Source organism: Ruditapes philippinarum, unplaced genomic scaffold, assembly GCF_026571515.1.
Source record: "Ruditapes philippinarum isolate M1 unplaced genomic scaffold, ASM2657151v2 ctg11533_1_1_1_1, whole genome shotgun sequence".
Taxonomy (NCBI): domain Eukaryota; kingdom Metazoa; phylum Mollusca; class Bivalvia; order Venerida; family Veneridae; genus Ruditapes; species Ruditapes philippinarum.
In genome coordinates this window covers 12,473-23,368 of record NW_026854575.1, presented here as the reverse complement: position 1 = coordinate 23,368, position 10,896 = coordinate 12,473, and the positions used below count along the sequence as shown (strand labels likewise).

The 10,896-nt window shown below is 34.0% G+C and overlaps 1 protein-coding gene across 1 annotated transcript; it reads left to right on the top strand.

Annotated features, from left to right (window-relative positions):
• Window positions 1-205: 205 nt before the first annotated feature.
• LOC132740505 (regulator of nonsense transcripts 2-like) lies at window positions 206-10,684 on the top strand (the record flags this gene model as incomplete). The annotated part of the gene is given in 6 exon segments (XM_060728419.1): window positions 206-374; window positions 1,814-1,887; window positions 2,423-2,485; window positions 6,447-6,525; window positions 7,704-7,815; window positions 9,492-10,684. Coding segments are annotated over 6 exon segments (495 nt in total). The 3' UTR covers window positions 9,502-10,684.
• Window positions 10,685-10,896: the final 212 nt, after the last annotated feature.

Sequence of the window (10,896 nt, the reverse complement as noted above, 5' to 3'; positions counted from 1 at the left end):
ATTTTTCATATGAGATGGCAATAAATCAAAATTTTGATTATATAAATATGATGAATTAAAGAGATGGAAAAAATTGATTGGATTTTTTGTAAATTGTAAATTTTTAAAGTAAATCAGAAAATTTAGAAGCAAATAAATTGTAAATTAAGAGTCAAAGTTTTGTTATTAAACTAAAAAAAACACAATGTTATATTTAAGGTGATACGTAAAGTCAAATATGAAGAGGGTAGAATGTCAAGAGGATGATGATTTTATGGCAGCGTTTGATAAAATGTTAGAAGATACATCTAAGGCTAGAAACAATGAGTCAATTAAAGTCCCACAGTTTGATGTCCCTGTTCCAGTCAATTTAAAAGGCAGCAAGAAAAAGTTTGGTAAATAAAGTATAATAATGATAAAGTATAATAATGATAATAATAATAACTTTATTTAACATTGAACTTTGATTTTTTTTTCTTGTGAACAAAGTTGAAGAATATTCCAATACTCAGGCTTACATGGTCCCTTAGTTACAAAATATAAATTGTAAGTATGATGTTTCATCATGTCTATGTATAAGAATTTACATTTTGGAAAGCTCATCTGTTTCAAAGAAAAAGACTAGCTATTATGATAACTGGGGTGTCATGTACGCTGTTGCTTGGCAAAAACTTCAACCTTTTACCTCATATAGACGTGTGTTGATGGCTTTTCACCCACCCTCTTTTTGAGGCCTCAGCTAGTGAAAAATGCCCTATTTAGGCCCCAAACACTTTTCATTTGAGAAATGTTGTTTAAAAAAGTGATCTTTTTTCCGGTACCACCCCCTATAAAAAAGGTATATCAAGAGGGTGCCAGAGGGGGTATTTGCCCCCTTCTGTTTTGGGGTTTGAAGAGGGGCAGTAGCCCCCGTCATCGCAAGAAAATTTTGGACATGTGACAGGCTAAAAATGGCCTCAGGTCGATCTTAAGGTAACATGTAACCAATGCTTAAAGCCTTTTACTCTATCTCAATCCATTGAGAAGTTGCAGCACTTTGAAATCAGTTTTGACGAAAAAACAATGCAAAATAGTGATTTTGGCAATTTTGAGACGTCCCTCGTTGCCATTGTAACAGGAAATTTAAGATTGAGCATGTTGTTACAAAGGCTGTTACAAATGGTCCCCTCAACATTTGAGCCAAGTTTATCAGTATTGAAACAATTTCATTGTTTCATAGCAGTTTGAACTTGTAACAAGAGGCTTGCAGGTGCTAGAGGGCATGAGGGATGTTGCACTTATTTATAATCCTTCATGTACAGACTCAATCAAATTAAGTCTGCAATTTTCATGTAATTTTGTTTTTGATTAATGCTTCCGAGGGATCACTTTGTTTCCAGATTTTTTTTCAATGAAAACGGGCATTTTTCACTATATGCTCATGTGGTAAAAGGTTAATGTTTTGTTAAAAATCCAAAATTTATAAAAGTTATCAATATGAAAAAGGTAATATTTGCTTATCATCACAAGTTGCATTTGTTAGTCAAGTGACATAATTGTGAAAGCAATATTTCTGGAGTTATGCCCCTTTTTTACTTAGACTTTTTAACAGATGAGTGTTAACACTGAATGCACTGCTTTTGTTTACATGTTTAAAATAGAAATTTATTTGTTAAATATAGATGATTGTTACACGTTTATAGTCCTTTTATGTTTGTATGCTACCAAATAAATTGCTTCTGAGTGACATGCACCCATCAAAGCATGAAGGTAAATCAGTCATTAGTATGTTTTGAAATATTGACTTGTTATTATCTAACAATTTAAAGATCTATTAGAATTAATGTAATTTCAGAATTAAATCCAGAACCTGTTAAAGACAATACCATTAAGTTTACTCTGATAACTAGAAGAGGGAATAAACAACAGGTATGTAGATATAAATTTCTGTTATTATGATATATTACATGAATATTATCTCTAAACCAAACTATAACTCAATATATTTATGACACTCTATAATTTACTGTTTTTATGTATCATGAAATGTTTAGAAATATGTGGAGCCTCAGTTGCTGACTGGTTAAGATCATTGACTCAGTACCACTTGCCTTAACTGTAGTGGGTTTGAATCCGGCAAGAGGCTTTGGAATCTTTCCAATGAAGAAGTTGTCAAGTTAGCTTACAGATGGCAAGTGGTTCTACTGAGATTGATACTTGTGACTGCAATTAGGTAGTCTACCCAGTCTTAACGGCTCAGTTTTAGTGTTTGACATCAAAATCCCGGACTATTTATGAACAGTTTCCAATTTTATGCAGGACAAGTCAATGGTATGAAATCTGAAAATTTTAAAGCACACTTTAAAATAAAATAGTCCATTTCAAACAAAAAGTCAGTAGGAAACAGTTCAAGATTTAAGACTATTTTCAGAGTGTATATATAATGTGTTTGTGTATGTTTTAGTTCTCTGATCTCAATGTCCCGGTTACAGCAGAGTTTGCTACAAAGTTCAAGGAGAGAGAAGAGGTTGGTATATTTTTATACCCCCAAAAACGAAGTTTGGGGGGGTATATAGGAGTCACCCGGTGGTCGGTCGGTCGGTCGGTTGGTCGGGCGGTCGGTCGGTCGGTCGGTCCAGACGTCCGTTGCATTTTCCTTGTCCGGAGCATAACTTGAAGACTAATGCTTGGAATTCAATATAACTACACACAATGGTCAAGCACATTGAGAGGAAGTGCAGTCCACAAGAACCATAACTCTATCTTGACTAATTACAGAGTTATTGCCCTTTGTTACTTTTCCTTGTCCGGGGCATAACTTGAAAACTACTGGTTGGAATTCAAAACAACTTCATACAATTGTCAAACACATTAAGGGGAAGTGCAGTGCACAAGAACCATAACTCTATCTAAAGTAATTACAGAGTTATTGCCCTTTGTTGCTTTTCCATTGCTTTTTTTTTTGTCCGTTGCATTTACCTTGTCCGGAGCATAACTTGAAGACTTATGGTTGGAATTCAATATAACTACATACAATGGTCAAGCACATTGAGAGGAAGTGCAGTGCACAAGAAACGTAAATCTATCTTGACTAATTACAGAGTTATTGCCCTTTGTTACTTTTTCCTTTTCCGGGGCATAACTTGAAAACTACTGGTTGGAATTCAAAACAATTTCATACAATGTCAAACACAATAAGGGGAAGTGCAGTGCACAAGAACCATAACTCTATCTAAAGTATTACAGAGTTATTGCCCTTTGTTACTTTTCCATTCCTTTTTTTTGTCCGGACCATAACTTGAAAGACTAATAGTTGGAATTCAATATAACTACATACAATGGTCAAGCACATTGAGAGGAAGTGCAGTGCACAAGAACCATAACTCCATCTTGACTAATTACAGAGTTATTGCCCTTTGTTACTTTTCCTTGTCCGGGGCATAACTTGAAAACTACTTGTTGGAATTCAAAATAACTTCATACAATTGTCAAACACAATCAGGGGAAGTGCAGTGCACAAGAACCATAACTCCATCTTGACTAATTACAGAGTTATTGCCCTTTGTTACTTTTCCATTGCTTTTTTGTCCGGAGCATAACTTGAAGACTAATAGTTGGAATTCAATATAACTTCATACAATGGTCAAGCACATTGAGAGGAAGTGCAGTGCACAAGAACCATAACTCCATCTTGACTAATTACAGAGTTATTGCCCTTTGTTACTTTTCCTTGTCCAGAGCATAACTTGAAAACTACTGTTTGGAATTCAGTACAACTTCATACAGTTGTCAAGGACATTAAAAGGATGTACAGTGCACAAGAGCCATAACTCCATTTTGACAAAATACAGAGTTACTGCCCTTCGATACTTTTCCTTGTCCTGAGCATAACTTAATACGTACTGGTTGGAATTCAAAACAACTTCATACAATGTTCAAGCACAATAAGAGGAAGTGCAGTGCACAAGAACTATAACTCTATCTTTCAGTTTTTATAGAGTTTTTTGCCCTTTGTTCCTTTTTTGTCTTTCTGGACTTATTACAGAGTAATTCAATTAAACTTCATCAATGGCCAACCACATTGAAAGGAAATGCAACATACAAGAACCACAACTATCTTTAATTGCCAACAACCATAACTCTATATTTCAATTCTTTTACAAGGTATTCTGTTACTAGTAACATCCTCATTTCCGAAGCAGTCTTGTGGGGGTATTAATCACATTTAGTGATAGTTCTAGTTATGTTTATAACTGCAGGATATGTCTATGTAGAGTTATAACCAAAAAATTTATCATTAATTACTGATATGTAACAAAAAAATCTTCATTGTGATTTAATGTACAGTCTTATTTCCAAGGATGCTGATGATATGTAATCAAAGTCTTTTTTTCTAAACAATGTTTTCCCGTTGATAACAAGAATTAGAAATGAGATTTTATAAATCAACTACCTGTATTGCAAACTAAGGTGGAGACCATGCTTGGGATTGTTTTGGGTTTTTTGTCCCCTTGGGTCAAGGATAAGATCATTGATACTAAAATTAGAAATTATTTTCCGGTCGATACCTTGAAAAAGTATTCGAAATATGTAAATATAGAGCTTACGTAGATACCTAGCTTTAGATTGCCATTGAGCCCAAAATAGACTTCTTTAACGTTTAAGTCTTCATCTAGTGTTTGAACATGTCAATTAATTCCATACAGACTTGAACTTTTTCTAACCAATGAACATAGCTAGCTACTTTTAGCTCACCTGTCACAAAGTGACAGGGTGAGCTTTTGTGATTGCTTTTCGTCCAGCGTCCGGCCGTCGTCCGTAAACTTTTACTTTAAATGACATCTCCTCATAAACCACTAAGCCAATTTCATCCAAACTTCACAGGAATGTTCCTTTGGTGGTCACCTTTGAAAATTGTTCAAAGAATATAATTCCATGCAGAACTCTGGTTGCCATGGCAACTAAAAGAAAAAAACTTTAAATATCTTCTTCTAAAAAACCCAAAGAGCTAGAGCTTAGATATTTGGCATGAAACATCTTCTAGTGAGTGTCTACCAAGTTTGTTCAAATAAAAGCCCTGGGGTCAAAATTGGCCCTTCCCCAGGGGGTCATTGATTTTCCCTATATGCATATAGTAAAAACTTAAAAAATCTTCTTTTAAAGAACCCAAAAAGCTAGAGCTAAGATATTTAGCATGAAACATCTTCTAATGAGTGTCTACCAAGTTTGTTCAAATAAAAGCCCTGTGGTCAAAATTAGCCCCGCCCCGGGGGTCATTGATTTTCCTTATATGTGTTTAATAAAAACTTAAAAAATCTTCTTTGAAAAAACTCAAATAGCTAGAGTTTAGATATTAAGCACGAAGCATCTTCTAGTAAGTGTCTACAAAGTTTGTTCAAATAAAAGCCCTGTGGTCAAAATTGGCCCCGCCCCGGGGGTCATTGATTTTCCTTATATGTGTATAGCAAAAACTTAAAAAATCTTCTTTGAAAAAAAAACAAATAGCTAGAGTTTAGATACTAAGCATGAATCATCTTCTAGTGAGTGTCTACCAAGTTTGTTCAAATAAAAGCCCTGGGGTCAAAATTAGCCCCGCCCAGGGGGTCATTGATTTTCCTTATATGTGTATAATAAAAACTTAAAAGATCTTCTTTGAAAAAACTCAAATAGCTAGAGTTTAGATATTAAGCACGAAGCATCTTCTAGTAAGTGTCTACAAAGTTTGTTCAAAATTGACTGTGGTCAAAATTGGCCCTGCCCCAGGGGACATTGATTTTCCTTATATGTGTATAGCAAAAACTTAAAAATCTTCTTTGAAAACACCCAAATAGCTACAGTTTAGATATTAAGCATGAAACATGAAACATTTGACTGTGGTCAAAATTGGCCCCGCCCCAGGGGACATTGATTTTCCTTATATGTGTATAGCAAAAACTTAAAAATCTTCTTTGAAAACACCCAAATAGCTAGAGTTTAGAAATTAAGCATGAAACATCTTCTAGTAAGTGTCTACAAAGTTTGTTCAAATAAAAGCCCTGGGGTCAAAATTGGCCCCACCCCGATGGGTCATTGATTTTCCTTATATGTGTATAGCAAAATCTTAAAAAATTTCTTCGAAAAATCCGAATAGCTAGAGTTCAGATATTAAGCATGAAACATTTTCTAGTTAGTGTCTACAAAGATTGTTCAAATAAAAGCCCTGGGGTCCAAACTGGCCCTGCCCCTGGTGTGTCATTGTTTTTAACTATATGTGTAAAGAAAAAACTTGACCAGCTAAACCTTAGATGTTTAGCATGAAACATCTTCTAATGGGTGTCTACCAAGTTTGTTCAAATAAAAGCCCTGGGGTTTAAACTGGCCCCGCTAGGGGGGCCTATATACAGGTGAGCGACTTCAGGGCCATCATGGCCCTCTTGTTATTTATCCGAGGATGATACCAACATTTTCTTCTCTGATATTTTTGTTAATTGTTCATTTTGTTTTGTTAGGCTGAGCGTGTGGAGAAAGAACGTATGAAGCAGGTTGTCCTAGATATACATGAAAGACAGGAGGAGGAAGATTATCAAGGTATATATATAAGATTTATGACTCCTTTACCACTGTTCAGAGTAAAAAAAACTTATTGCAAGTATATGTAAGTTTTACAAGTCACCATTGTTTAGCCCCTTTGTGGCTGAGGGTTCAGGCATCAGAATTGTAGCCACCGTTTATCCCTGCATGATCGTAAAGGGCGACTTAATATGTTTGAATTCCTGAAGTCATTTCTTCAGGTGAGGTGGTTTTTGACTTCTGGTGTTCCTTTTAGTTTGTAACACTGGAGGTTAACCAAAATCATATTTTCTGTTTCGGCGCCATACAACCTTAATTGTGTTTTGAGCTGTAAAACTAAACCGAATAAACAAACAAACTACTGTTTAGAGTACAGCAGATATTCTAGTAATATATAGGATTTACAACTCACTCACCACTGTTCATAGTTAAGATTATATTTGAGACATATATAAGTTTTACAACTCACTCACCACTGTTCTGAGTTAAGGACATATTTCAGGGATGGATAAGTTTTTTTCCTCACATTCCTATATAGTTGAGCCGTGGCAAAATGAAAAAGAAATAGAAATTGCAATAAAAACATAACAATTGTCCCAAGAACATGTTAAAGGATAAGTTTTAGATTGTTTTGTGATTAAAAAAAAAATATTGCCATGGCAAATGTAGGTAAAATCTTGCCATGGTAAAATATTTGCTATGGCAAAATACCGAAATGCCATGGCAAAACACACTTTTAAAGAAATAGAAATTGCAATAAAAACATAACAATTGTCCCAAGAACATGTTAAAGGATAAGTTTTAGATTGTTTTGTGATTAAAAAAAAAATATTGCCATGGCAAATGTAGGTAAAATCTTGCCATGGTAAAATATTTGCTATGGCAAAATACCGAAATGCCATGGCAAAACACACTTTGCCATGGCAAATGCAAACTTTAAATGCATTTTTACAAAAAAGTAGTAAAGGTTAAAAACCTTACAAATTAATTTTTAAACCATTTTGTAAATGTAACATTTTCAAGATAGTTTTCATTGTTATCAAACGTGTAAAAATAGGGGTTGAATTTGTTTAAAAACTGGTGAGGCAAAAAGAAAACCAGCATCTATATTTAATAAAAAAGCAAATAAGTTAAGGAGTTATATTTTAAGGGTGTAAGAAATGTAATTTTCATTCAGAACTATTTATATTCCATAGAAATGTTGGCTTCACTGAACCGTCCGATGTTGGTGAACAACAACCGTGAGAGACGAGTTCGATACCAACATCCTAAAGGTGCACCAGATGCTGATGAAATATTTGGCTCCAAGTAAGTTTTGCAGAATAATTTCTCTTTAATTGATATAAAAACTTCCTTTTGACTTCCTTGACCTTAATGTAAAGTTTGTATGATTTCAAATTATTTGCCCCTCATTTACATGATCTTGCTTTAGGCTAGGGTCTTGAAAATATGTTCAACAAGCATTTGGAAGGTCAGTGGTTCAATAGTTTTTAGCTCGACTATTCGAAGAATATGAGAGCTATTGTAGTCGCGTCGGCGTCCGCGTCGGCGTCTGCGTTGGTTAAAGTTTTTTGTAAAGTCAAATATCTCAATTATTACTCGAGATTATCAATTGAAACTTACAATACTTATTTATAGTAACAAGGTACATCAGATAGACAAGTTGGATAACTCTGCCTACAATATTGACAGAATTATGCCCCTTTTCAACTTAGAAATTTTGGTTAAAGTTTTTTGTAAAGTCAAATATCTCAATTATTGCTTGAGATATTCAATTGAAACTTACAATACTTATTTATAGTAACAAGGTACATCAGATTGACAAGTTGGATAACTCTGCCTACAATATTGACAGAATTATGCCCCTTTTTAACTTAGAAATTTTGGTTAAAGTTTTTTGTAAAGTCAAATATCTCAATTATTGCTTGAAATATTCAATTCAAACTTACAATACTTTTTTATAGTAACAAGGTACATCAAATTGACAAGTTGGATAACTCTGCCTACAATATTGACAGAATTATGCCCCTTTGGAACTTAGAAATTTTGGTTAAAGTTTTTTTGTAAAGTCAAATATCTCAATTATTGCTCGAGATATTCAATTTAAATTTAAAACACTCTTTTATAGTAACAATGTACATCAGTTTGCAAAATTGCATAACTCTGCCTGCAATCTTTGCAGAATTGTTTGCCCCTTTGAAACTTAGAAATTTTGGTTAAAGGTTAAAGGTCTTCAAAGATATTTACTACTTTACACATGCACTTAGGGTCATAATTGGAGGGTCATAATTGTATGTCACTGACCAAGTTCCATAACTCTATCTTGCATTAAGGCTGATTCATATCCCCTTTTCTACTTAGTCTCTTGGTAAATGTTTACATGCAAGTTTTACATATCTCAATAACTATTAAAGATATTTATTTAAAACTTCACATATGCATTTAGGGTCATAATTGTAGGTCACTGACAAAGATCCATAATTCTATCTTGCATTTAGGCTGATTTTCTCCCCTTTTTCAACTTAGAAATTCATGGTAAAGTTTTGCTTGTAAGCTGTTATCTCAATAACTACTGAAGGGTTTGTGCCTTTTTTGGACAATTTTGTGCATTCATAATAATAAAGCAGTGATTTACTTGATAAAACATCTTAATAACAAGCCTTTGTACCTTTTCTGTCAAATTTATGTATTCATAGGTAATTAGTATTATTATACTCAATAAAACACCCTTGTGACATTACCTTCTAAATAGTCAAGCCAATACTGTATAATTAGACTCTCTCTAAGGCCTATAACATGAATTTATAAAAAAAAATTAGCCCTTTTGTGAACTTAAAAAATTTAACATTATCAAGGCTCTTTTACTATCAAGCACTTAGAATAGTCGAGCATGCTGTCCTACAGACAGCTCTTGTTTATGCTTGTAATTTATTTTTAAAACAATAAAGAATAGTCTAAAGTTTTACAAATTGCATTACTTTCAGGAAGCGTTGAAGGCAATCAAGAGTTATTCTCATGGTAAAAGACAAGAGAGGTTCTCCGCCTCAAACACTGAAGAATATATCTTGGTTCTTGAGATGTTAAAAGTGTTAATTTATAAAATGAAACAGATACGAATGTGATACTAGTGATTTATGTATCCATATGACTCAAAATTCTTTTAAGGATTTTAATAATCTACAGCTTTTAAAGGAAATATTACCTTCTTCTGTTTCTTTGTTTCTGGGATTGTTACAAAGTGACTTTGGACGGAATAATGGTTGACATCTGATGGAAAAATGTAAGTAAGTGAGTGGTTAACTATGGAAGCAAGAGAAAACAGAAGAGAAAAAGAAAATAAAAGAAGATCGAGAAGTCAGTACTCAAATGGATCCCAGTAATATAATCAACTGTTTTCTTCATAGAAACTTTTCCATCTTTTATACACATGACAATTTTTTTGCATATAATGTTATGTACCTGGCTGTCTGTCCATCTGGTCTGTTAGAAATTGTAATGGCCGGTCTTTCTTTTGAGATTGTGGAAGAAAATTGAGACTACTCAGCTTAAATATTCACTATAATCAGACGATGTGGAGAGCGCAGGTTTGACCTACCTCTGGTCAAGGTCAATGTCATACATAGTCATTTGTATGAATTGTTTTCCTCTCTGTATCTTTAGAACCGATAGAAATTACAACTTTCTGGCAGAAATTAATATGCTTATAAAGGAAAACACATTTAAGTTTCATTGTGTGAGACTTAAATGTGTAGAGCTTAAATATTTAGCTTTTAACATTGCCTTATTGACCTTTTCAGAACTGATGCCCTTGCGTTCATTACTGACCCCACTTGATTTATATAGACTTATATAGGAAAACACATTTAAGTCTTATTTTGGTGAAACTACATGTAGTGCCGAGAGTCTAGATGTTTGGCATGCATCAGCATTGCCTTGTTGACATCTACGAAATTGATATAAATCATGCCCCTTGTGTCAATATTAGCTGTACCCCAGGGGTCACATATTTTATAAAGACTTCTATAAAGCTTATTTGTGACTAATTATTTAAAGTTACAATGCCCAGAGCTAAGATATTTGGCATGCATCATTTACTTATTGACCGCGACAAAACTGATATTAATTTTTAATCATGCCCCTTGGGTCAATATATGGTAATATATAGCCTTTTTTTTTTTTTATACCCCCGCACAACAAAGTTGTAAGGGGGGTATACTGGAATCAGCTTGTCCGGCCGTCCGGCTGTCCGTCGGTTTTTTCTTGTCCGCCCAATAACTTAAGATTCCTTTGACCCTTAGTCTTCATATTTGGCATGCAGGTTAGTCATGATTAGTAGATGACCCCTATTGATTTTGAGGTCACTAGGTCAAAGGTCAAGGTCACAGGGGC